The 27169-nt window shown below is 35.1% G+C and overlaps 2 protein-coding genes across 4 annotated transcripts; both read right to left on the bottom strand.

Moving 5' to 3' along the window:
• Positions 1 to 5074: 5074 nt before the first annotated feature.
• Positions 5075 to 11769, bottom strand: LOC103423660 (protein BONZAI 3-like). 2 transcript variants are annotated; one of them, XM_070809609.1, is made up of 16 exons: positions 11427 to 11769; positions 8684 to 8731; positions 8387 to 8535; positions 8239 to 8287; positions 8087 to 8143; positions 7621 to 7800; positions 7386 to 7520; positions 7216 to 7277; positions 7029 to 7125; positions 6827 to 6941; positions 6648 to 6724; positions 6333 to 6470; positions 6044 to 6208; positions 5839 to 5952; positions 5652 to 5748; positions 5075 to 5495 (listed from the first exon to the last, which is right to left on the bottom strand). In XM_070809609.1, exons 1-16 carry the CDS (start codon positions 11586 to 11588, stop codon positions 5359 to 5361), a joined length of 1782 nt encoding a protein of 593 aa, XP_070665710.1. In that variant the 5' UTR covers positions 11589 to 11769; the 3' UTR covers positions 5075 to 5358. The 2 variants fall into 2 exon arrangements, with proteins under 2 accessions (XP_070665710.1, XP_070665708.1); XM_070809607.1 differs by having other exon boundaries at positions 5075 to 5498; positions 11427 to 11733.
• Positions 11770 to 20617: 8848 nt separating this feature from the next.
• LOC103423573 (protein BONZAI 3-like) lies at positions 20618 to 25904 on the bottom strand. 2 transcript variants are annotated; one of them, XM_008361664.4, is made up of 16 exons: positions 25547 to 25904; positions 24125 to 24172; positions 23824 to 23972; positions 23676 to 23724; positions 23524 to 23580; positions 23158 to 23337; positions 22922 to 23056; positions 22752 to 22813; positions 22535 to 22631; positions 22331 to 22445; positions 22152 to 22228; positions 21837 to 21974; positions 21548 to 21712; positions 21343 to 21456; positions 21156 to 21252; positions 20618 to 20962 (listed from the first exon to the last, which is right to left on the bottom strand). In XM_008361664.4, the coding sequence occupies exons 1-16, from the start codon at positions 25706 to 25708 to the stop codon at positions 20838 to 20840; spliced, it is 1770 nt and encodes a 589-aa protein (XP_008359886.1). In that variant the 5' UTR covers positions 25709 to 25904; the 3' UTR covers positions 20618 to 20837. The 2 variants fall into 2 exon arrangements, with proteins under 2 accessions (XP_008359886.1, XP_028945910.1); XM_029090077.2 differs by having other exon boundaries at positions 20618 to 20965.
• Positions 25905 to 27169: the final 1265 nt, after the last annotated feature.

Raw genomic sequence — 27169 nt, forward strand, 5'->3', positions numbered from 1 at the left:
ATGTGTTGCTATAGCCATCTGTCGATGGGCTCACTCGGCATATATTGGCATCTATCGACAAACTTGCTCAAAAACTACTGACATCAGTAGACATGCTTGCGCGAAAGATGTTGACATGTGTGCAATACGAATCGACAAATGATCTCAAACCTATCAAGGCTCGATAAAATGCTAATTTGCTTGCCATTCCGCCTAAAAGAAATTTTGCTCGCTAGTCTTATTGAACTCCTCCCAATATATTTCATCGATCTACCATTGCTCACAAGTCTTGAAAATGAAGCTTTAGGTGAGCAAGCACAAGGGATAATCAAGCAGATGAACGGTCTATACCTAACTCCAAATTCAACAACAATCCTCCACACCCAAAAAAATAAATAAGACCACAATAATGAAGAAATACAATTAAAATAATTTCCTAAATTTTAAGAAAATGTTTCATGAATTACTAATTTTCTAAACCAAATTAGTGAGAATGATATGAAGCACAATATTTTCTCAATTTGTTTATGAAGAGAAATTACAAAATAAAAACATCCATCAAATAGATTGGTTTACTAGTTTGAGGATTGAATGGAATCGAACCAAATCAAATTGAATTGTTGAAATTGCTTACAAGGGTTGGTCCATTTGGTAAGGGCGTGCATGTGATTAACCCTAATCCAAGTTCGATTCTCTCATCCAATAGTTCTCATTGGTGCAAGATCTGTAAGTTCATACGTAAATATATATATGTAGCAGCTGACAGTTAGATGTTATGCGTAAATCTTTTCGACTTAAAATTGTAGATATTCTCTAACGCTGGTAGTAAGAGTAGCTAATCTCTCTCTTTCTTCTTCAAAGTTGACTTGGAAAATTTCTACCTTCCCTTGCAATACTCCTGTCGGGGTAAGAGTAGCCAATCTCTTCCCTTTCTTCTTCAAAGAGGTCGAGGAGTTCCTGTCCCATTCATACTACTGTGGCTTATGGAGTGTGCCAATAATGCAATATAAAATATTGGGAAACAAATACTTGTGGATAAACCTAATGACTCGACTCCAATATGTCCTTCTTTTTTCTTTTTCATAGAAGTTGACTTCAATATGTTTATGGATAAAGCTTAGTCCATAGCAAATTATTTAGATAAGACTTCTTACAACGGTTTAGTTGGCGTCACCAGAATGACGTCAATATTATCACGAAAGCATGCATGAAATCAAATGGTATATCACGATCAGGTATCAACTTTAGATAAATTTATCAACAATTTATTGGGTAAATATGCTTGCTGCTGACCATCTCATTGCAACATTTTTAAAATCTCAATCACACGTACATACGTGCAGTGACAGATTCAAGATTTAGACTTTAGGAAATTTCAATGTTAAACGTTTAAGTTTTTAGACAGAAACAAAGCGAGAAACATGCAAAAAAAATTTAGTTTATTTACTGAGGTACTTCATGGAATACTAATGGGTTTGTTGTCGTCAGCTAACTATGTTGCGTAGATGTCAACACATATCGACATATGCCGAAACAATTTGATAAGTGATATCGAGAGAATTTGTCAAGTGATGTCAGGGCAACTTGTTGAGACATGAATAGCAAACATTACATCAAATATTTGGTGGGCACAAAAAGACACGTGCCAAATACGGAGGGTTGTTGGAAGACGTTCGCATGTATATTTCCTAGACTTCAAATGGTCCTGAGATCACTTGGTTCTAATGTGCATCCGCCTCTGCATGTGTGTACAAGTTTAGATTGTTTAAATACAATGTGAAATATAGATCACACAAAATATCACTTCATGTATAAATAGGATTTGGATTCTATTCGGATCCAAATTGTGGAGATCGAGGGATCTTCACATTTTAACCATTCATTGTGTATCGTGATGTTATAAATTATTTAACCTTTTTTTTATTTAAAATTAAACACAAAAAATACATGACAAAAACTGACTACACGATATACGATGACCAGCTAGAATGTAGGGATCCTTATGGGTGGTTTGGGAGTGAGGTGCTTAAACAAAAAGCACCCATGAAAAAAATCTGTGAGGGTTTTAGGTGTTTGGTAAACTGAAAAAAAATGGCTTATTTTGGAAGCTGCTGTGAGAATAAGCTGAAATTAAAGGAAAAAGCTAAAGCTGCTATTTGCAGCTTTGGAAAACTGGCTTTTTTCAAAGCACATGGAGCTACAGTGCTCTTTTAATGAAAAGACCCACTATCAAATTGCTTTTTTTTTCCAAAAGCACTTTTACAAAAAAATTTACCAAACACTCTGTTGATATTTCACAGCCGCTTATTCTCACAGCACAACTGCTTATTCTCATATCAACTTTTTTTTAAAGCACATCAATACCAAACCAGCCCTTAGAATCCTCATAAAGTGAAAGGATCCTCTTCTTTGTAATATACTACATTAGCTTAATTAGCTGCATTATTATTTTAAATATTTATGGTTAATTGCTTGGAAAATGTATTATAATATGAAATAATGAACATTCTTCACATACATGTATGTGGAAAAGGTTGTGGTTTGACGATTGACTGACTAGGCGGAGACCAATTTCACTTTTTGATTGCAATTTACGATACCGGTCCAAGTTCCAACAACCCACCAACTAGTAAATTTGTATCGAAAATGCTTTAAAAAGATTCTCTTCTATATATATACATAGAGAGAGAGAGAGGATTACGATGCAGGAATGTGCTGGAAAGACTGGAAACATTGAGGGTAAGTTTTGAAGTTGTTGATATTCCAACAAACATCGGAATTGATTAGTATTTTCCATGGTGAACGAAATTGTGACTGCATTTGCATGCACGACTCCCATGCACCTTACACGTGGTGAAGTCATCAAACGACAACCTCGCGGAAAATGAACGTTTATTGTCAATGATATAAATTTTACGCGTAAGCATAAATTTTATGCGTAAACTTTTTTTTACATGAGAGTTGTATCATTAGTACAAAATACTACAATTAAAATTACTCAGTGTTATGAAGTTGGTCTCATGTCTTGTGAGCATGTTTCCTATGCCGTCCTTGTTCGTCATGTTTATTCACACAGCGAATTGTAGGAAGGGAATTGTAGAGTATTTTCATCTATGTTAAATTGACATAACTAGGTCTCAAATCCAACCCAAAACACACAAGTCTACTCGTTTTTGGGTCCAAGGCTCACTAGTCGCTTATGAGTCTTGATCTAAATACATGGCGTTGACGTCACGCTCACCTAGCTAGGAGAGTGTGGGACCCACCACGATGGTTACTTACAATGTACTCAACACGTGGCCAAATATAAGAGGTTACTTTCAAATTTTCATTCTAATCCAGCCGTTCAATAATTAATTTCATCCGTTCAATAATTACTAAATAATTGAATTATACATAAAAATTAAATAAATCTCTGTAAATGTAACAACATTTACCAAAATCGAGATCATTATTTGTACGTGACTTTTCTTGAGATATCAAGTCCACCACTAAAACTTTTGTATCCAAAAAGCCCACTTCCTCATATGAACGCATTACGCACCCTACAACAAGTAGACACAGCATTTATCAATGAGAAGTGGTTTCCGTAAACTCATTTTCTCTCTCTGTAATGGTCTGCAAAATTGAAAAAAATGTGCACGGAAATCATTCCCCTTTATCAAACAGAGTGAGCTACAATTCATAACCTAAACTTGCCAAGGCAAAAGCTAACGTACTGTTCTGTCAAAAACAATGCTGTCAACCTTCAGCAGTACCAATTTTTTTTTTTTGTTGAAATTTGGTGACACCAAAATCACTATTCATCTTTTTCATTGGCTTTATATGTAGATGTAGAGTTGATCGTTTCTTTTTTTCATGTTGGGAAAATGCTTTAATTATAAGAAAAGGAAGCAACAAAACATGTGAAGTACCAAGACTGCTCACCTAAGTACTAGGATTGCTCACCTAATTGGAGGCCCTGTGATGACGTCTTTTGTATGAACCTTCAGATTTATCTAATGGTGAATAAACTTATGGGTTTAGATTATTCCTTATATTTTGGTAAATAGGAATAATCTAAACTCATAAGTTTATTCACTATTAGATAAATCTGAAAGTTCATACGAAAGAAGTTCTCTCAAGTAGGGACGAATTCACTTTGGGACAAGGTGGGTCACTTGAGCTCCAAAAACTCAGAAATCCTCCATGCAAGAGATGGGTACTGCCTTTGAAAATATGAGATGCTCTTGAAAACTGTCTTCCAACCGCTTTTTGAATTGCCTTTATGGTTCCCATGCATGATAGTTGCTAGCTTTATGCCTTTGTATGTGTTGCTATAGGCATCTGTCGATAGGCTCACTCGTCATATATTGGCATATGTCGGCAAGTTCGCTAAAAAACTATTGACGTTAGTAGACATGCTTGTGCGAAAAATGTTGACATGTGTGCAATACGAATTAACAAATGACCTAAGGCCTACTAAGACTCGATAAAATACTAATTTGCTTGCCATTCCGCCTAAAAAAAAAAATTGCTCGCTATTCTTATTGAACCCCTCCCAATATATTTCATCAATCTACCATTGCTCACAAGTCTTGAAAATGAAGCTTTAGGTGAGCACAGCACAAAGGATAATCAAAAGCAGATGAGCGGTCTATACCTAACTCCAACTTCAACGACAATCCTCCACACCAAAAAAATAAATAAATAAGACCACAATAATGAAGAAATAAAATTAAAATAATTTCCTAAATTTTAAGAATATGTTTCATGAATTACTAATTTTCTAAACCAAATCAATGAGAATGATATGACGCACAATCTTTGCTCAATTTTCACTAAGGACTCAGTTAGAATTTTTTTTCAGAAGTACTTTTGCGCAAGCATTATATTAAAATTCAAAAAAATTTTAGGACTCATTCGCAACTTACAAACAAATCACTTGGAAATAATTTCTGAAGAAGCATTTCATGCACGCTTTTACAAAAAACACTTTTATAATACATGAGTACTTTCATTTTCTTGTCAACCGTAGTCATAAGCATTGTTAGTTGTCATGAAAACTTTTAATCATGCCAAAAATCATTGAGGCAAATGCTTGGACTGCAAGAAAGATCAAAATTTAGAGATTTTATAGTTTTCTGATAGATTCTTGAATTTCACGTTTATCAACCAATGAAATGCTTTGTAATATCAAATGCATTGTTGTAGTATCGAGCATTCATATCCACATTTCACATTGCATTAGCATGAATGCTCGATACTACATAGTATTTGTGATGTCCCTTTACATGGGTACAAAGATTTGCCATCGTTAATGTGGCCTCTCTCTATTTTTCCCAATGGATTCCAAAACCATCCTTAACTAACAAAACATGTTTTGTCCCGGAAGACTTGTCATAGAATTTCTAAGGCAGGTGATGCTTGGGCAGCTGCATTGAAGGTGAGCGGCTTGATGTCCATGGAACGCATGTAACTCAAAAACTGTCCGGGCAGCTCTTCCAGAAGACCTTGAACAACAGAAATCTGCCCACCTGCTTACAAGTTACAAACCCCACAGATTGCCAAATTAGTACAGGATGAAAGAAAGTCTGAACTCAGTTCTAGTAACTTCGCATCACACGATGTTGACGTGCACCTAAAGGTACAATGGATGTTTAGAAGGAGAAATGGAGGTCATGGATACTTACTCTGCACATCTCTCATTGGAACGAACTGGACAATGTCACGCGTAGCTATGCGACCTGTAGAACTTTCTAATCGTTGCCCGTTGTCAGCGTCAAGGATCTGCCAAATACAAAAGATTCAGACGAAACTTCATGATATGCAGAAATCAAAAACCAGTATATGAAAATCCTGAATAAGCACAAGTATTACCTCCATTTGTTTGAAATCCGCGTTACCAACTCCAACGATGAGGATTGATAGAGGAAGATTAGATGCCCTCACCAAAGCATCTTTTGTTTCTTGAAGGTCAGTGAGGATTCCATCCTAGAAAACAAGATGGCATTCATATTATCATTTTTTGTAAAACAAAGAACCCAGGAGTTAAAAATTCAATTTGAATTCATCGTGCTCTTACTGTTATAATGAGCAAGACGTAGTACTTGTTGTTGTTGGACGAGAGGGACCTGGCGGCAATTTCAGCAGCCCTGTTAACCACTTGGCCAAACAACGTCGGTCCTGACAGAGCAACATTGCGTAGAGCATTGGCATAAGCAGCCATTATGCCTTCAACTCCGACAACCTGTTAAATAAATGACACGATTGAATTTACTGAGATGGTAAAACAAAATATAGTTCAGGTGTATTGAATGAGATTGCAAACAAAGGGTAAAAGAGCATTGCAAAGGGTTAAACTACTCCTTTACCTCAGATTCACTTGCATTTCCATTCAAGTTGAAGCAGTGTGATACAGTTCCATTAGCCGTCCTTCCTCCAAAGCCCCAAGCAGGAAAACTCTTATCAGCATCATAGAACTGAATGACTTGTCCTACTTCTGTTATAACCTGCAAAGGAAAACATCTAATCAATCAATATGCTTTCACTAACTATCGAACAGAAAAGTACCCATAACAACTAACCCTCGAGAACAAATGACCTTAATTATGTACGAATTCAATACACGTCTGCAAAAAGAATATGGTGGATAAGATAGAACTATCCCTATTGAAGCACATGCTTACCTGCTGGTAAGAATTCAGCCGGCCATAAGGATCAATATAGTGCAAAGACTCGGGCTTTCTAGGATCTCCATTTGAACCTGGACAAAATTTAATATTCGAAACAAGAAAGTATATCAAACCCATGAACTTTTGCAGAGTGAAGACTGAATTAAATTACTAGACTATCCGACATTGCTTACCCGTAAAATCAACTGCAACCATGAAGTTAAGCTCAAATCCACTAGATATATAGTCAACAAAGCTGAATTGTTCTTTCTCACAAAATTGATCCACAAATAGCTGACCCTTCAAAACCTACGTTAGCATATTACAAAGCAAACGTGAGTAAATTCAAATTGACATGAAATACTAAGGAATTGGACTGCAAGATTGAATAAATACCTTTTCATGACCCGCACGAGAAGATGGAATAAAAAAGTTCACCCCACTTTTTTCTTTGAATAGTTTTTCAAGGTCTGCTACTGATTTTTGGAGTTTCCTGAGTAAAACGAATAGAGAGGTTAATTACAAAACAATGATATCATGCAAGAAGTAACAAAATAAAGACTTGGAACCAATCAATAATTACCCAATAAGAATGTGGTTGCCATTGCTGTTGAAATCAAAACACTCAAAAACCAGTGGGGTGTCCTGAATCAAATTGAAGAAAGTTATATGATCTCTCTATCGTATTTCTCAATTACCAAAATTTATATACTCTAATTTAACAGGTAACCAAGCAATAATTCACAAGCTTACCTTGCTTCCGAACTGTTGCATACTCAGGCATAATGGTTTCCAGGTCGGGTTTAAATTGTTATCCACCACCTCAGTCTTGCAAATTGGAATAGAACCCCCAGTCTCAACAGTTCTTGATATTCTTAAGAAAGGATCCTGAAGTGAAGAATCGGGAAAGAAACCTAAGAATCATACAATATAAGAAATTTGTATATACAAGTAAAAATATCGCACGAAGCTTCTTTGAAATGCGTACGCTTTTAGAAAAGAGATCTTTGTTGTCCAAGTGGGCACAGCGGAATTTAATCTCTACAGCACTCGTAGAAGCAATAGTTTCCTCGGCATGCACGGTGAGTGTTCCAAAGTTTCTCAAACCTCCAAGCCCGTTTTTGCCGTTCAGAGTCAATGTTAAACTTCGATTTTGTTTAGTCACAATCTGCCGTCAGAAAAGAGAGTACACAGCAAAATATAAATTAGGTTTGACTTCATTTACTAGAAAACTATGAAATCTTAGGTACTGATTTCAATACATTTTGGGCAACAGTTTTGCATTTGATTAAATAAAGGAAACCACTACAAGCTATATCGATATCTTTCCTTAGCTGCATCAACGGTGAGCAGAATAGAAACACATAACTCGAAGTATTAATTAAATGAGTCTATATACATATCACACCAGCTCAATGAAAATATATGAGCTGAATAGATTTCAAGAGAATTACCTCTGAAAGAACACAACTGCCTTCTCCAAGAAACTCTTGATCCCTCAAATTCAGAGTCTGCAAGGCAACAAAATAAGAAGGTTAACACATGAATTGTATTAGGTTTTTCGTTCTAAAAGAAACGCTAAAAATTCAAAGAAGTCTCGTCATACCTTTACAGGTACATTGTGGTATTGTGTATCAACATCGTAGACACGGAATCTTGGAGGAGAACACAAGAAAAGAAAATAAGCAAACGTCTGGTAAACTACAAAGATATCTTCAGAGAGATAGGTTCTACAGAAAATATGAGAAACTTACATCAAATTCTGCACCATCTCGAACTGATAAGCTACTGAAACTTTCTGTATCCATACCGGATTTAAATTGTTCAGTATGACTTCAGTTCTCCCGAGTTCCTCTAGCTTACCATCATTCTTCTTGAGGTATACAACCACCATAGGATCACTCTGAAAGAAAACCACAGAATTTTTTAGCCTCGATAGTAAACTCGTAGCGGTCAGATGACACTGTTACAATAACTTTGTTACTTAGATAAAACTTAACCAGTATTTTAACTGCTATGTTATCACAAGTAAGGTGACATGGATAGCATACCTTTGAAGTGACATCAAGATCAAGCAGCTTGGATGCTGAAAAGGATAACTGTAGCAAAAAATTGAAAAACATTAACACAAAACAACAAAAACAACAACCAAGCCTAATTCACTAAATGGTGTCGGTTGTATGACTCTCCGTATGCCACTGCACTTGGTTTTGGAAGACAAAAGATGAAAGACAAAATCCAAAGGAAATAAAGAATCAAGGCTTTTGGAATTTGGACCCAGCAAATTATCACATTGTAAAAATGGTTTTGTCTTATGGTCCCCAAGTCAACATTGGCATAACAAAATAAAAATGAGAATCTTGCTAATGTCCTGTTTGTGAGACCCTCTCTAGGCCATCCATGCTAATAAACACTTGTGAAACATGCAACCTCACGTAACACACCAATCACTTGTGAAACATCCATGCAAATAAACATGATACACATAAAGTTGACATAGTATTTTGGTCAAACATTTGGAACACATTGTAAACCAAATATGACTTGGGTCCTTAAATTGGGGGAAATCTTATTTCAGACTGTCAGATTTCATGCCTTGTCCAATCACTCAATAAGATGTTTGCACTAACAAGCGTATAACTGTTTACTTTCCACTTTAATAATTTCACTAACAAACATATTCACATAATACGTTTGGATGATATGTTGAAAGTCAATAACGTGTTATCTGTTCGTTAATAGACGGACGTGGTTAGATCGCCTAACACAAGAGTCTCACCAACATTTGGATGAGTGGGTATTGTGACGCTTGGCATTTTAGTGGGTATTGTGGATACATGGGTAACACGCCACCTTGCAATGAACTATGAATGAAAGGAAAACTAATGAAAATAGCTTGAAAACTTTAAGGGTGTGTTTGTTTGGGCTCACAAACTTTCATTGGACTGGACTGGATTAATTATTAGTCCAGTCCCATGTTTGTTAGGCAATGGGATTAAGTTAAGTGGGATTCAATCGGACTCGCTCCGACTATCTCCTTCGCTAAGAGTTCTTAGCGAGCATCCTAAAAAATGACGGGATTGCTAAGACCGTCTTCGAAAGAGTTCGCTCGTCCTGCTTCTCGTCTTCGTCTTGCTGGTCCCGCTCCCTCATCCTAGTCTTGCTCTCTCATCGTCGTCCTGCTCTCTCATCCTCGTCCTCATCCTGCTCCTCTCCGATTTGGTTTTGCAGATCTGAAATTATTATTGATTTTTTTTTTATCGATTTTGTTGTTTTGGGTTCCAAATCTCTGAAATTTTTGAATTTTTATCACAAAAATTGGGTGCGATTGTGTTCTGTGATTGGGTGTGTTTTTTAATTGATTGCTACCCATTTATTTTCAATTTTTCTTGACAATTTGATGATCCTGAGAGATGGGAAATCCGTCCATCTCTCACTAGATGAACGAACGGGTTTGTAATCATTTCCCTTTTGGGTTTCTATCTTGAGAATCATGTGAAAGGGTTTTGATTTTTTGGTTTCTGGGTTTTTGAATTGGCGGCATATTATGGGTCTTTTAATCTTGAAGTTGTTGTCTTTGTTTGGTTTTTGGTGGCTATGTATATTTGCAGGGTCTGGATTTGTTTCTCAGGACCTCTATCAGCATGGGATTTTCAGTGCTTCCATTAAGCTGCCAGCTGATTACACTTCTGGAGTTGTTGTGTTTTATGCGAGTTCATTCTGTTTTTCTATTTGATTAAGGTTTTTAATTTGTTTCCCTCTTTGTTTGTTGTATGATTATATCTAAGGTTGTATGATTTTATTGTCAACAAAATAATATGACCCAGATTTTTACTTCTCAATTTTACAGTTTAGTAAAGATTCAATCTTTATGGTTATCTGATTAATCTGAAATTTGTTTGTTTTAAACTTGGTGGCGTGGAACCCAGAAATGTTATGGAGATCTATCAATATCCCAAGTAAAAACTTGTTTTTTCAAACTTGGTGGTGTAAACAGTACTATTTTTATTATCCTGCTTCTTAATCCGGTACTACACCAAACGCTTCATTAAATTAGTCCAGCTTAATCTAGTCTAAGCTAGTCTAGTTTAGTCTTTGAAGCTAGTCCAGTCCGAGATAGTCCGGTGCAACAAACGCACCCTAAGTTTTAATGATAAGGACAAAATAAAGGATAAAGTGAATAGTATCACGTTTGACTTGTTAGTGTAAAAATATGATTTTTCGTTAAAGTGAACAGTACTGTGAACTTTTCGTTAAAACTCCCTTGAATGAAACTTCATCTTCAAGACTTCAACAATATAATAGTAAAATGATCTGAACTTTTCAATTTTCTCTGCAACCTAACAGCAGAAACTCTACAACAACAAAACAAGTTTCCACGACTCGAATTTGTGATATTTCGATCATAAATGAGCAACATTTTCGTAATGCTAAAAAACTCAGTAAATAAAAAACATTTGCAATAAAAAGAAAAAAAAACAAAATTTGAGACAAATAATATTTTCAAAATACAACTACAAAATAATATTTGCAAAACTCAAAATATATCCACTCAATGTATGAATAAAATAAAATAAGATCTAGTAAGGTTATATTTATAGCCAAAATAACTAATAACTAATATATATGTATATTTCGCAAAACTCAATATATATGTAAATTAAATAAGAAATTCCAAGAAAAGAATCAAATAGAAATTCCAGAAAAACAGAGAAATTAGAAAATTCAAAGGTTCGAGGAGTAGGGATTTGAAGGCAAATCGATCACCCTGCAGAAGCAGTGCCGGAGTTGTACCTCGAGTTGCGTAAAAAGCGGGTAAGCACCATGCGCCCTGTAAAAGAATTCAATGGCATCGTTGTGAGCGCCGTCGTTCTTGGCGTTCGGTTCGGTGGGCCTTGGCAGGGCCCCGCCCACGGCGTCCTTGCCTCCCCTCACGTCCGAAAAGCATCCTCCCATCCACTTCAATCAAAAATCCCAAACCTTTATCCGTACTCTCTCCTCTTTCTTCGTCTCTCTGAAATTCGAGAACCCAGAAGCAAACTGCGACTGTTAATCGCAAAATCAGTCTGCCAATTAGGAGATTTTGCGTGATTAAGCTTCGTTAAACCCCAAGGATTATGGTATTTGATTCTTTGCGATGCGCATATATGTATATATAGGCAGTGAGATCGTGTTTCTTGCATATATATATAAGAGGAATGCAAACTGGGTGCTTTGTACGTTATCCAGCCTTATCCGGAAATTTTCTCGAACGCGGATTTCCCGAAGCTTCACTTTATGGAATTTTTTTTTATTGCGTCAATATTTTATATTAAGAGAATGGGAGTTCGATTAAGCTACCATTTTATATGGAATTTACTTCAAGTATTTCCAAATAATGAAAGAAAAGTCTTTTTTTTTAATGGAAAATCAATAAAAATCTTAGACAAACATAATAAAATTAACTTAGCTTCTCAATGTGAATAGAAGTTTTGAATTTCCTACGTGATCGATTTACGAGACTTCGTACTTATAATCAGAATTGTTTATATTGTAAATAATTACATAAAGATCATATGTGCAAAAAATTAATAAATTATGAGATCGTTCAATTATTGAATTATATAAAAACTTCTGAATGAATTTCATAAAAGAATCATGAACCGTCTATTTATTTGCTAAAATTGATTGACTAAACGATTTTTTCATTAATTTTTTTTGTAGAAATATTTTTACATAATGAATTATTATATGAACTGCTCTATTATTCTCTAAATCGACCACAAAATATTTTGAGGAAGAACTCATTTTAGGAGTCAAACCCATTTTTAAAAATACTTTTTTAAGTCATAAAATAATTTTCATATTAAGAATGAAGAAATTAATATTTTTTTAATTTTTCTTTTAATAAACAATATGAATTGACTAAGCCTCACAATGGGCGGTCATAATAGTGTGGTTCAAATACACCTTTGACGAATCGAATATAAGGCATCTCACTTATAAGTGAAGAAAAATACTCTTATACCATAGTACTAAGTAGCAATATTTTGTGCTTTTAAAAGAAGGTGAATTAAATCTTAATATTTTTTGTACTTTGCAGCTTAGTCGAGTTGGCAATATGGTACTTCCCCTTGTCTAAAGTTCAAAGCCTCATTTCATTTCTGTAATTTAGTTAATTTATATAAAAGATTTTATTTTTTGTCAAAACATAAGTTCTTATTTTATTTATTTATAAAGAATAATACAAAAGTTAAGAAAAGGAATTTCACTCGCCTACGTTTTGGTATTTACCAATGAAGTTCACTTTTTTGGCTTAACTATTAATGTAGAGTTGATCGTTTCATTTTTTTTTTTTCATGTTGGGAAAATACTTTAATTATAAGAAAAGGAAGCAACAAAACGTGTGCAGTCCCAAGATTGCTCACCTAATTTGAGCCCCCCCTGTGAAGACGTCTTTATGAACCTTCATATTTATCTAATGGTGAATAAACTTATGAGTTTAGATTAAAGAATTATTATTGTCACTCCAAAAATCTTATCTTGCACTCCAAACTTTCTATATTTAGAAAAAAAATTACACTTGCGAGGAATGTAGAATTAGATTTTTTAAATGTTAATAACAATTCCCTTAGATTATTCCTTATGTTTTGGTAAATAAGAATAATCTAAACCCATAAGTTTATTCACTATTAGATAAATCTGAAAGTTCATACGAAAGAGGTCCTCACAAGTAGGGGTGAATTCACTTTGGGGCAAGGTGGGTCACTTGATGACCTCCACAAACTCAGAAATCCTCCATGCAAAAGTTGGATATTGCCTTTGAAAATTTGAGACGCTTGTGAAAGCTATCCTCCAACTGCTTTTTGAATTGCCTTTATGGTTCCTAGGCATGATAGTTGCTAGCCTTATGCATTTGTATGTGTTGCTATAGCCATCTGTCGATGGGCTTACTCGGCATATATTGGCATGTATCGACAAACTCGCTCAAAAACTACTGACATCAGTAGACATGCTTGCGCGAAAGATGTTGACATGTGTGCAATATGAATTGACAAATGACCTCAAACCTATCAAAGCTCGATAAAATGCTAATTTGCTTGCCATTCCGCCTAAAAGAAATTTTGCTCGCTATTCTTATTGAACTCCTCCCAATATATTTCATCGATCTACCATTGCTCACAAGTCTTGAAAATGAAGCTTTAGGTGAGAAAGCACGAGGGATAATCAAGCAGATGAACGGTCTATACCTAACTCCAACTTCAACAACAATCCTCCACACCCAAAAAAATAAATAAGACCACAATAATGAAGAAATACAATTAAAATAAGGGAACTTTAACGAAAAGCACCCGGTACTGTTCACTTTAACGAAAAACCACATTTTTACCCTAAAAAGTCAATCTTGGTACTATTCACTTTACCATTTATTTTGTCCTTTGATAGGAGCATATTTATACGACTTAGTTAGCTTGTTTTCTTGCTTTTAATTAGCTAAACTATGATAATTATAGTGTTTAAAGTTATTTTCGTGCAATTTCAGGTTTTAGTGTCAAAGTATGCAAAAAGAAGCAATTTGGAACATTCTAGAGCATTTTTGGGCCAAGATTGGATTGTGCAAGCATGGAGGCATGAGGATGGACGAATTTGAAGACAAAAGAGGCTATGAACATGCTAAAAATCTGGTGAAACAAATACAAGTTGCAAGAAGGGATAAATTTCTAGAAGGATTGACCAAAACTTCACTCAAAACCAAGAAATTCTTCAATGCCGTGGGCATTGATTCACTTTCACCATAAATTTGAGTGATGATGCAATGCTTAAATCACCATGACATGTGAGTGGATGATGCAATGCTTAAATCACCATGACATGTGAGTGGATGATGCAATGCTTAACTCACCATGACATGTGAATGGATGACTCAATACCTAACCCACCAACAATTCCCACTCTTTGCCTTGCTCACCTACTCAATTCCACCAAAATTTTGTGTTAAACAAGTCCATCCTTTTCCTATAAATACCATGGCAGCAACCTCATTCAAAACAGACAGAAATTCATACACATTTACATTAGTTCCAAGGCTTGCAAAGAAGGAGGAGTGCTTGGAGTTTTGCTAGCCATTCCATTGGAGTTGTTGGAGCATTCTAGGTGTATTCTACTTTGTTTTTCTATGTTTAATATCAATTGTTTTTGTTTAATTGCAAGTATGAGGAACTAATCCCCTACTTAGCTAGAGGGAAGTTCAAAGCCATGAATATATTTGTAATATGAATTGATTACCTTCAGTTGTGATTTCTGAGTTGTGATTTAATTTGCTTAACTGCTTGATTGATAACTTATTTTTGTATGTCGATTAAGGATGCATACTTAATTTACATGCATGAATTTGATGCTAGAATATAAGGGAGTTTCACCTAATCGTTATGAACTTATATTCACAAGTAGTGAAGGTTGCTATTCACAATCACGTTAAGTAAATTCTTGGCATAAGTTTCATGCAAATCATAGTAACGAGTGCCTCGTCAATGCTTATGTTTTTCATAGAACTTAATGATTCTTGCTTGTATCTCTATTATGCAATTCATGTAGGGAACTTGTAGGGAATGTTTTGGGTTGTCGTATGCAATCATCCAACCCAATAACTTGTGGAAAAATTAAGGGTTAATTAGTGCAATTCACGGTTAATTTGGGGCGTTGAGATTTACAATTTATTGAAAGAACAACTGAAAATCAATTTAGGTTGCATATGTGTCATGTGTGGAGAAGAACCCTCTAGCCAGTCCGTCACCTATCCTTTCACCTTAATTCATGCTTTTGTCAATTCTGTAATTTATTTAAGTTTAATTTACTTCTCGTCAAAACCAAACCCCCCCCCCATTATTAAATTATATTATTTAGTTAGTTTTCATTGTTGTTAGTCTTTTAATTCAATTTCCGTCCATTTCAGTTCCTAGTGTCTAAATTGATTGTTTTCATTATGTTGAGTCATTCTAAGTGTGTTTCGAGTTATTAGAGTTTTTAGCCTAGTTTTGTGTCCTTGAGTCTTGTTTAATATTTTTAAATTAATTTAGAATAGATTAGCAATCCCTCCTAATCCCCGGCCTAGAACGATACCCTACTTATATCTATACTACAATTGTCAAAAAGAGGGTTTAATTTGTGTGTCAAGTAATTCTCGCATCATCCTTATCATTAAAACTCAAAGTTTTCAAGCCCTTTTCATTAGTTTTCCTTTAAAATAATTTCCCAAAATTTTAAGAAAATGTTTCATGAATTACTAATTTTCTAAACCAAATTAGTGAGAATGATATGAAGCACAATATTTTCTCAATTTGTTTATGAAGAGAAATAACAAAATAAAAACATCCATCAAATAGATTGGTTTACTAGTTTGAGGATTGAATGGAATCGAACCAAATCAAATTGAATTGTTGAAATTGCTTACAAGGGTTGGTCCATTTGGTAAGGGCGTGCATGTGATTAACCCTAATCCAAGTTCGATTCTCTCATCCAATAGTTCTCATTGGTGCAAGATCTGTAAGTTCATACGTAAATCTATATATGTAGCAGCTGATAGTTAGATGTTATGCGTAAATCTTTTCGACTTAAAATTGTAGATATTCTCTAACGCTGGTAGTAAGAGTAGCTAATCTCTCTCTTTCTTCTTCAAAGTTGACTTGGAAAATTTCTACCTTCCCTTGCAATACTCCTGTCGGGGTAAGAGTAGCCAATCTCTTCCCTTTTTTCTTCAAAGAGGTCGAGGAGTTCCTGTCCCATTCATACTACTGTGGCTTATGGAGTGTGCCAATAATGCAATATAAAATATTGGGAAACAAATACTTGTGGATAAACCTAATGACTCGACTCCAATATGTCCTTCTTTTTTCTTTTTCATAGAAGTTGACTTCAATATGTTTATGGATAAAGCTTAGTCCATAGCAAATTATTTAGATAAGACTTCTTACAACGGTTTAGTTGGCGTCACCAGAATGACGTCAATATTATCACGAAAGCATGCATGAAATCAAATGGTATATCACGATCAGGTATCAACTTTAGATAAATTTATCAACAATTTATTGGGTAAATATGCTTGCTGCTGACCATCTCATTGCAACAGTTTTAAAATCTCAATCACACGTACATACGTGCAGTGACAGATTCAAGATTTAGACTTTAGGAAATTTCAATGTTAAACGTTCAAGTTTTTAGACAAAAACAAAGTGAGAAACATGCAAAAAAAAAATAGTTTATTTACTGAGGTACTTCATGGAATACTAATGGGTTTGTTGTCGTCAGCTAACTATGTTGCGTAGATGTCAACACATATCGACATATGCCGAAACAATTTGATAAGTGATATCGAGAGAATTTGTCAAGTGATGTCAGGGCAACTTGTTGAGACATGTATAGCAGACATTACATCAAATATTTGGTGGGCACAAAAAGACACGTGCCAAATACGGAGGGTTGTTGGAAGACGTTCGCATGTATATTTCCTAGACTTCGAATGGTCCTGAGATCACTTGGTTCTAATGTGCATCCGCCTCTGCATGTGTGTACAAGTTTAGATTGTTTACATACAATGTGAAATATAGATCACACAAAATATCACTTCATGTATAAATAGGATTTGGATCCCATTCGGATCCAAATTGTGGGGATTGAGGGATCTTCACATTTTAACAATTCATCGTGTATCGTGATGTTATAAATTATTTAACCTTTTTTTATTTAAAATTAAACACAAAAAATACATGACAAAAACTGACTATATGATATACGATGACCAGATAGAATGTAGGGATCCTTAGGGGTGGTTTGGGAGTGAGGTGCTTAAACAAAAAGCATCCATGAAAAAAAGCTGTGAGGGTTTTAGGTGTTTAGTAAACTGAAAAAAAAGGCTTATTTTGGAAGCTGCTGTGAGAATAAGCTGAAATCAAAGGAAAAAACTGAAGCTGCTATTTGCAGCTTTAGAAAACTGTCTTTTTTTCAAAGCACATGGAGCTACAGTGCTCTTTTAATGAAAAGATCCACTATCAAACTGTTTTTTTTTTCCAAAAGCACTTTTACAAAAAAATTTACCAAACACTCTGCTGATTTATTTCACAGCTATTTATTCTCACAGCACAACCGCTTATTCTCACAACAGCTTTTTTTTAAAGTACAGCAATACCAAACCAACTCTTAGAATCCTCATAAAGTGAAAGGATCCTCTTCTTTGTAATATACTACATTAGCTTAATTAGCTGCATTATTATTTTAAATATTTATGGCTAATTGCTTGGAAAATGTATTATAATATGAAATAATGAACATTCTTCACATACATGTATGTGGAAAAGGTTGTGGTTTGACGATTGACTGACTAGGCGGAGACCAATTCACTTTTTGATTGCAATTTACGATACCTGTCCAAGTTCCAACAACCCACCAACTAGTAAATTTGTATCGAAAATGCTTTAAAAAGATTCTCTTCTATATATATACATAGAGAGAGAGAGAGAGAGGATTATGATGCAGGAATGTGCTGGAAAGACTGGAAACATTTTTGAAGTTGTTGATATTCCAACAAACATCGGAATTGATTAGTATTTTCCACGGTGAACGAAATTGTGACTGCATTTGCATGCACGACTCCCATGCACCTTACACGTGGTGAAGTCATCAAACGACAACCTCGTGGAAAATGAACGTTTATTGTCAATGATATAAATTTTACGCGTAAGCATAAATTTTACGCGTAAACTTTTTTTTACATGAGAGTTGTATCATTAGTACAAAATACTACAATTAAAATTACTCAGTGTTATGAAGTTGGTCTCATGTCTTGTGAGCATGTTTCCTATGCCGTCCTTGTTCGTCATGTTTATTCACACAACGAATTGTAGGAAGGGAATTGTAGAGTATTTTCATCTATGTTAAATTGACATAACTAGGTCTCAAATCCAACCCAAAACACACACATCTACTCGTTTTTGGGTCCAAGGCTCACCAGTCGCTTATGAGTCTTGATCTAAATACATGGCGTTGGCGTCACGCTCACCTAGCTAGGAGAGTGTGGGACCCACCACGATGGTTACTTTCAATGTACTCGACACGTGGCCAAATATAAGAGGTTACTTTCAAATTTTCATTCTAATCCAGCCGTTCAATAATTAATTTCATCCGTTCAATAATTACTAAATAATTGAATTATACATTAAAAATAAATAAATCTCTGTAAATGTAACAACATTTACCAAAATCGAGATCATTATTTGTACGTGACTTTTCTTGAGATATCAAGTCCACCACTAAAACTTTTGCATCCAGAAAGCCCACTTCCTCATTTGAACGCATTACGCACCCTACAACAAGTAGACACAGCATTTAAGTGGTTTCGTAAACTCATTTTCTCTCTCTGTAATGGTCTGCAAAATTGAAAAAAAAGTGCACGGAAATCATTCCCCTTTATCAAACAGAGTGAGCTACAGTTCATAACCTAAACTTGCCAAGGCAAAAGCTAACATACTGTTCTGTCAACGACAATGCTGTCAACCTTCGGCAGTACCAACTTTTTTTTGTTGAAATTTGATGACATCAAAATCACTATTCATCGTTTTCATTGGCTTTATATATAGATGTAGAGTTGATCGTTTCTTTTTTTCATGTTGGGAAAATGCTTTAATTATAAGAAAAGGAAGCAGACAAAACATGTGAAGTACCAAGACTGCTCACCTAAGTACTATGATTGCTCACCTAATTGGAGGCCCTGTGAAGACGTCTTTCGTATGAACCTTCAGATTTATCTAATGGTGAATAAACTTATGGGTTTAAATTATTCCTTATATTTTGGTAAATAGGAATAATCTCAACTCATAAGTTTATTCACTATTAGATAAATTTGAAGGTTCATACGAAAGAGGTTCTCACAAGTAGGGACAAATTCACTTTGGGACAAGGTGGGTCCCTTGAGCTCCACAAACTCAGAAATCCTCCATGCAAGAGATGGGTACTGCTTTTGAAAATATGAGATGCTCTTGAAAGCTGTCTTCCAACTGCTTTTTGAATTGCCTTTATGGTTCTCAGGCATGATAGTTGCTAGCCTTATGCCTTTGTATGTGTTGCTATAAGCATCTGTCGATAGGATCACTCGGCATATATTGGCATCTGTCGGCAAGTTCGCTAAAAAACTACTGACGTTAGTAGACATGCTTGTGCGAAAAATGTTGACATGTGTGCAATACGAATTGACAAATGACCTAAGGCCTACTAAGGATTGATAAAATACTAATTTGCTTGCCATTCCGTCCAAAAAAAATTGCTCGCTATTCTTATTGAACCCCTCCCAATATATTTCATCAATCTACCATTGCTCACAAGTCTTGAAAATGAAGCTTTAGGTGAGCACAGCACAAAGGATAATCAAAAGCAGATGAGCGGTCTATACCTAACTCCAACTTCAACGACAATCCTCCACACCAAAAAAATAAATAAATAAGTCCACAATAATGAAGAAATAAAATTAAAATAATTTCCTAAATTTTAAGAATATGTTTCATGAATTACTAATTTTCTAAACCAAATTAGTGAGAATGATATGACGCACAATATTTGCTCAATTTTTACTAAGGACTAAGTTAGAAATTTTTTTTAAGAAGTACTTTTGCGCAAGCATTATATTAAAATTCAAAAAAAAATTTAGGACTCATTCGCAACTTACAAACACATCACTTGGAAATAATTTCTGAAGAAGCATCTCATGCGCGCTTTTTCAAAAAACACTTCTATAATACATGAGTGCTTTCATTTTCTTGTCAACCGTAGTCATAAGCATTGTTAGTTGTCATGAAAACTTTTAATCATGCCAAAAATCATTGAGGCAGATGCTTGGACTGCAAGAAAGATCGAAATTTAGAGATTTTATAGTTTTCTGATAGATTCTTGAATTTCACGTTTATCAACCAATGAAATGCTTTGTAATATCCAATGCGTTGTTGTAGTATCGAGCATTCATATTTACATTTCACACTGCATTAGCATGAATGCTCGATACTACAAAGTATTCGTGATGTCCCCTTACAAGGGTACAAAGATTTGCCATAGTTAATGTGGCCTCTCTCATTTTTCGGCTTGAACTTTAACTGCTTCATGTTCCAAAACCATCCTTAACTAACTAAACATGCTTTGTAATATCTAATGGAGGGACTCAAAACGAAAGAAGAAATCCGTTGACGGTCAGGCAGATGATGCTTGGGCAGCGGCATTGAAGGTGAGCGGCTTGATGTCCATGGAACGCATGTAACTCAAAAACTGTCCGGGCAGCTCTTCCAAAAGACCTTGAACAACGGAAATCTGCCCACCTGCTTACAAATTACAAACCCCACATACTTTGTCAGCTAAAATACGAAAGAAGACCCGAGAAAAAAAAATTACGATTGCCAAATTAGTACAGGATGAATGACAGTTCTAGTAACTTCGCATCACACGATGTTGACGTGCACCTAAAGGTACAATGGATGTTTAGAAAGAGAAATGGAGGTCATGGATACTTACTCTGCACATCTCTCATTGGAACGAACTGGACAATGTCACGCGTAGCTATGCGACCTGTAGAACTTTCTAATCGTTGCCCGTTGTCAGCGTCAAGGATCTGCCAAATACAAAGGATTCAGACGAAACTTCACGATATGCAGAAATCAAAAACCAGTATGTGAAAATCCTGAATAAGCACAAGTGTTACCTCCATTTGTTTGAAATCCGCATTACCAACTCCAACGATGAGGATTGATAGAGGAAGATTAGATGCCCTCACCAAAGCATCTTTTGTTTCTTGAAGGTCAGTGAGGATTCCATCCTAGAAAACAAGATGGCATTTATATTATCATTTTTGGTAAAACAAAGAACCGAGGAGTTAAAAATTCAATTTGAATTCGTCATGCTCTTACCGTTATAATGAGCAAGACGTAGTACTTGTTGTTGTTGGACGAGAGGGACCTGGCGGCAATTTCAGCAGCCCTGTTAACCACTTGGCCAAACAACGTCGGTCCTGACAGAGCAACATTGCGTAGAGCATTGGCATAAGCAGCCATTATGCCTTCAACTCCGACAACCTGTTAAATAAATGACACGATTGAATTTACTGAGATGGTTAAACAAAATATAGTTCAGGTGTGTTGAATAAGATTGCAAACAAAGGGTAAAAGAGCATTGCAAAGAGTTAAACTACTCCTTTACCTCAGATTCACTTGCATTTCCATTCAAGTTGAAGCAGTGTGATACAGTTCCATTAGCCGTCCTTCCTCCAAAGCCCCAAGCAGGAAAACTCTTATCAGCATCGTAGAACTGAATGACTTGTCCTACTTCTGTTATAGCCTGCAAATGACAACATCTAATCAATCAATACGCTTTCGCTAAATATCGAACAGAAAAGTACCCATAACACCAAAAGCTCGAGAACAAATGACCTTAATTATGTACGAACTCAATACACGTCTGCAAAAAGAATATGGTGGATAAGATAGAACTATCCCTATTGAAGCACATGCTTACCTGCTGGTAAGAATTCAGCCGGCCATAAGGATCAATATAGTGCAAAGACTCGGGCTTTCTAGGATCTCCATTTGAACCTGGACAAAATTTAATATTCGAAACAAGAAAATATATCAAACCCATGAACTTTTGCAGAATGAAGAATGAATTAAATTACTAGACTATCTGACATTACTTACCTGTAAAATCAACTGCAACCATGAAGTTAAGCTCAAATCCACTAGATATATAGTCAACAAAGCTGAATTGTTCTTTCTCACAAAATTGATCCACAAATAGCTGACCCTTCAAAACCTACATTAGCATATTACAAAGCAAACGTGAGTAAATTCAAATTGACATGATATACTAAGGAATTGGACACTGCAAGATTGAATAAATACCTTTTCATGACCCGCACGAGAAGATGGAATAAAAAAGTTCACCCCACTTTTTTCTTTGAATAGTTTTTCAAGGTCTGCAACTGATTTTTGGAGTTTCCTGAGTAAAACGAATAGAGAGGTTAATTTCAAAACCTTCATTTTTTTGTGTTCCAGGCACAAAACAATGATATCATGCAATAAGTAACAAAATAAAGAGTTGGAACCAATCAATAATTACCCAATAAGAATGTGGTTGCCATTGCTGTTGAAATCAAAACACTCAATAACCAGTGGGGTGTCCTGCATCAAATTGAAGAAAGTTATATGATCTCTCTATCATATTTCTCAATTACCAAAATTTATATACTCTAATTTAACAGGTAACCAAGCAATAATTCACAAGCTTACCTTGCTTCCGAACTGTTGCATACTCAGGCATAATGGTTTCCAGGTCGGGTTTAAATTGTTATCCACCACCTCAGTCTTGCAAATTGGAATAGAACCCCCAGTCTCAACAGTTCTTGATATTCTTAAGAAAGGATCCTGAAGTGAAGAATCGGGAAGAGAAACCTAAGAATCATACAATATAAGAAATTTGTATATACAAGTAAAAAGATCGCACGAAGCTTCTTTGAAATGCATACGCTTTTAGAAAACAGATCTTTGTTGTCCAAGTGGGCACAGCGGAATTTAATCTCTACAGCACTCCTAGAAGCAATAGTTTCCTCGGCATGCACGGTGAGTGTTCCAAAGTTTCTCAAACCTCCAAGCCCGTTTTTGCCTTTCAGAGTCAATGTTAAACTTCGATTTTGTTTAGTCACAATCTGCCGTCAGAAAAGAGAGTACACAGCAAACTGTAAATTAGGTACCTATTTCAATACATTTTGGCCAACGGTTTTGCATATGATTAAATAAAGGAAACCACTACAAGCTATATCGATATCTTTCCTTAGCTGCATCACACCAGCTCAATGAAAATATATGAGCTGAACAGATTTCAAGAGAATTACCTCTGAAAGGATACAACTGCCTTCTCCAAGAAACTCTTGATCCCTCAAATTCAGAGTCTGCAAGGCAACAAAATAAGAAGGTTAACACATGAATTGTATTAGGTTTTTTGTTCTAAAAGAAACGCTAAAAATTCAAAGAAGTCTCGTCATACCTTTACAGGTACATTGTGGTATTGTGTATCAACATCGTAGACACGGAATCTTCGAGGAGAACACAAGAAAAGAAAATAAGCAAACGTCAGATAAACTACAAAGATATCTTCAGAAACATAGGTGCTACAGAAAATAAGAGAAACTTACATCAAATTCTGCACCATCTCGAACTGATAAGCTACTGAAACTTTCTGTATCCATACCGGATTTAAATTGTTCAGTATGACTTCAGTTCGCCCGAGTTCCTCTAGCTTACCATCATTCTTCTTGAGGTATACAACCACCATAGGATCACTCTGAAAGAAAACCAGAGATTTTTTTAGCCTCGATAGTAAACTCGTAGCGGTCAGATTACACTGTTACAATAACTTTGTTACTAACTTAGATAAAACTTAACCAGTATTTTAACTGCTATGTTATCACAAGTAAGGTGACATGGATAACATACCTTTGAAGTGACATCAAGATCAAGCAGCTTGGATGCTGAAAAGGATAACTGTAGCAAAAAATTGAAAAACATTAACACAAAACAACAAAAACAACAACCAAGCCTAATTCACTAAGTGGCATCAGTTGTATGACTCCTAGTACGCCACTGCACTTGGTTTTGGAAGACAAAAAATAAAAGATAAAATCAAGAGGAAATAAATAAACAAGGCTTTTGGAATTTGGACCCAGCAAAGTATCACATTGTAAAAAAGGTTTTGTCTTATGGTCCCCAAGTCAACATTGGCATAACAAAAAAAAAAAATGAGAATTTGCTAATGTCCTGTTTGTGAGACCCTCTGTAGGCCATTTTTCAATTCAGCCAAAAGGAGGCGGCTCAAATCAACATGCAGCCTCACGTAACACACCAATCACTTGTGAAACATCCATGCAAATAAACATGATACACATAAAGTTGACATAGTATTTTGGTCAAACATTTGGAACACATTGTAAACCAAATATGACTTGGGTCCTTAATATTGGGGGAAATCTTATTTCAGGCGGTCATATTTCATGTCTTGTCCAATCATTCAATAAGATGTTTGCGCTAACAAGCGTATAACTGTTTAGTTTTCACTTTAATAATTTCACTAACAAGCATATTCACATAATGTGTTTGGAAGATATGTTGAAAGTCAATAACGCGTGATGTGTTCGTTAATAGACGGATGTGGTTAGACCGCCTAACACAAGAGTCTCACCAACATTTGGATGAGTGGGTATTGTGACGCTTGGCATTTTAGTGGGTATTGTGGATACATGGGTAACACGCCACCTTGCAATGAACTATGAATGAAACTTCATCTTCAAGACTTCAACAATATAATAGTACAATGGACTGAACTTTTCAATTTTCTCTGCAACCTAACAGCAGAAACTCGACGACAACAAAAATATAATAGTAAAATCGGCTGAATTATTCAATTTTCTCTGCAACCTAAACTGCACGACAATAAAACAAGTTTTCACGACTCGAATTTGTGATCTTTCGATCATAAATGAGCAACATTTTCGTAATGCTAAAAAACTCAATAACTAAAACACATTTGCAATAAAAGGAAAAAAACAAAAATTGAGACAAATAATATTTTCAAAATACAACTACAAAATAATATTTGCAAACTCAAAATATATGCACTCAATGTATGAATAAAATAAAATAAGATCTTGTGAGGTTATATTTATAGCCAAAATAACTAATAACTAATATATATGTATATTTCGAAAAACCCAATATATATGTAAATTAAATAAGAAATTCCAAGAAAAGAATGAAATAGAAATTCCAGAAAAACAAAGAAATTAGAAAATTCAAAGGTTCGTAGGAGTAGGGATTTGAAGGCAAATCGATCACCCTTCAGAAGCAGTGCCGGAGTTGTACCTCGAGTTGCGTAAAAAGCGGGTAAGCACCATGCGCCCTGTAAAAGAATTCAATGGCATCGTTGTGAGCGCCGTCGTTCTTGGCGTTCGGTTCGGTGGGCCTTGGCAGGGCTCCGCCCACGGCGTCCTTGCCTCCCCTCACGTCCGAAAAGCATCCTCCCATCCCCTTCAATCAAAAATCCCAAACCTTTATCCGTACTCTCTCTCTCCTCTTTCTTCGTCTCTCTGAAATTCGAGAACCCTAGAAGCAAATTGCGACTGTTAATCGCAAAATCAGTCTGCTAATTAGGAGATTTTTCGTGATTAAGCTTCGTTAAACCCTAAGTATTATGGTATTTGATTCTTTGCGATGGTCATATATGTATATATATAGGTAGTGTGATCGTGTCTTGCATATATATAAGAGGAATGCAAAGTTGGTGCTTTATACGTTTTCCTGCCTTATCCGGAAATTTTCTCGAACGCGGATGCTTAGTAATTTCCTCGAAACTTTTTTTTTCCGTGCATCGATATTTCTATACAAAAGGAGGGGTAATTCGATTAAGCTACCATTTTATGGAATTTACCACAAGTATTTCCAAATAATGAAAGAAAAGTCCTTTTTCTTAATGGAAAATCAATAAAAATCTTAGACAAATATAATAAAATTAACTTGGCTTCTCAATGTGAGTAGAAGTTTTGAATTTCCTATGTGGTCGATTTATGAAACTTCGTACTTATAATCAAAACCGTTTATATTGTAAATAACTATGTAAAGATCATATGTGCAAAAAACTAATAAATTATGAGATCGTTCAGTTATTGAATTGTATAAAAACTTCTCAATGAATTTTGTAAAACCATCACGAATCATCTATTTATTTGCTAAAATTGATTGATTAAACGATTTTTTAATTAATTTTTTTTGTAGAAATATATTTACATAATGAATTATTATTTGAACTGCCCTATTATTCTGTAAATCGACCACAAAATAGTTTGAGGAAGAACTCATTTTAGGAGTCAAATACTTTTTTTAAGTCATAAAATAGTTTTCATATTAAGAATGAAGAAATTAATATTTTTTGAATTTTTCTTTTCATAAAAGATATGAATGGACTAAGCCTCACAATGGGCGGTCATAATAGTGTGGTTCAAATACACTTTTGGTGAATCGAACAAAAGATATCTCACTTACGAGTGAAGAAAAATACTTTTAGACCATAATACTAAGTAGCAATATTTTGTGCTTTTAAAAGAAGGTGAATTAAATCTTAATATTTTTTGTACTTTGCAGCTTAGTCGAGTTGGCAATATGGTACTTCCCTTTGTCTCAAGTTCAAATCCTCATTTCATTTCTGTAATTTAGTTAATTTATATAAAGTTCTTTTTTTTTTTATAAAGAATAATACAAAAGTTAAGAAAAGGAATTTCACTCGCCTACGTTTTGGTATTTATTAATGAAGTTCACTTTTTTGGCTCAACTATTAATGTAGAGTTGATCGTTTCAATGGTGAAAGGTATAGAAAAGCGAAGCAAGAGGCGAAGAAAGCTGTCAGAGAAGCTAAGTTAGCGGCTTACGACGATATGTATAAACGACTAGATACCAAAGAAGGAGAGTTGGATATCTATAAACTATCTAGAG

Source organism: Malus domestica, chromosome 12, assembly GCF_042453785.1.
Source record: "Malus domestica chromosome 12, GDT2T_hap1".
In the NCBI taxonomy this organism is placed as follows: Eukaryota; Viridiplantae; Streptophyta; class Magnoliopsida; order Rosales; family Rosaceae; genus Malus; species Malus domestica.

Excerpts from the sequence above, each read along its gene's own strand:
- LOC103423573 (XM_029090077.2), bottom strand. The coding sequence starts at position 25,708 with ATGGGAGGATGCTTTTCGGACGTGAGGGGAGGCAAGGACGCCGTGGGC. Across the intron at positions 22,632-22,751 it reads GGCAACCACATTCTTATTGG|GAAACTCCAAAAATCAGTTG; the intron begins GTAATTATTGAT and ends CGTTTTACTCAG. Across the intron at positions 21,975-22,151 it reads GGCTGAATTCTTACCAGCAG|GCTATAACAGAAGTAGGACA; the intron begins GTAAGCATGTGC and ends TGTCATTTGCAG.
- LOC103423660 (XM_070809607.1), bottom strand. The coding sequence starts at position 11,588 with ATGGGAGGATGCTTTTCGGACGTGAGGGGAGGCAAGGACGCCGTGGGC. Across the intron at positions 6,471-6,647 it reads GGCTGAATTCTTACCAGCAG|GTTATAACAGAAGTAGGACA; the intron begins GTAAGCATGTGC and ends TTTCCTTTGCAG. Across the intron at positions 5,499-5,651 it reads TCCAATGAGAGATGTGCAGA|CAGGTGGGCAGATTTCTGTT; the intron begins GTAAGTATCCAT and ends GTAACTTGTAAG.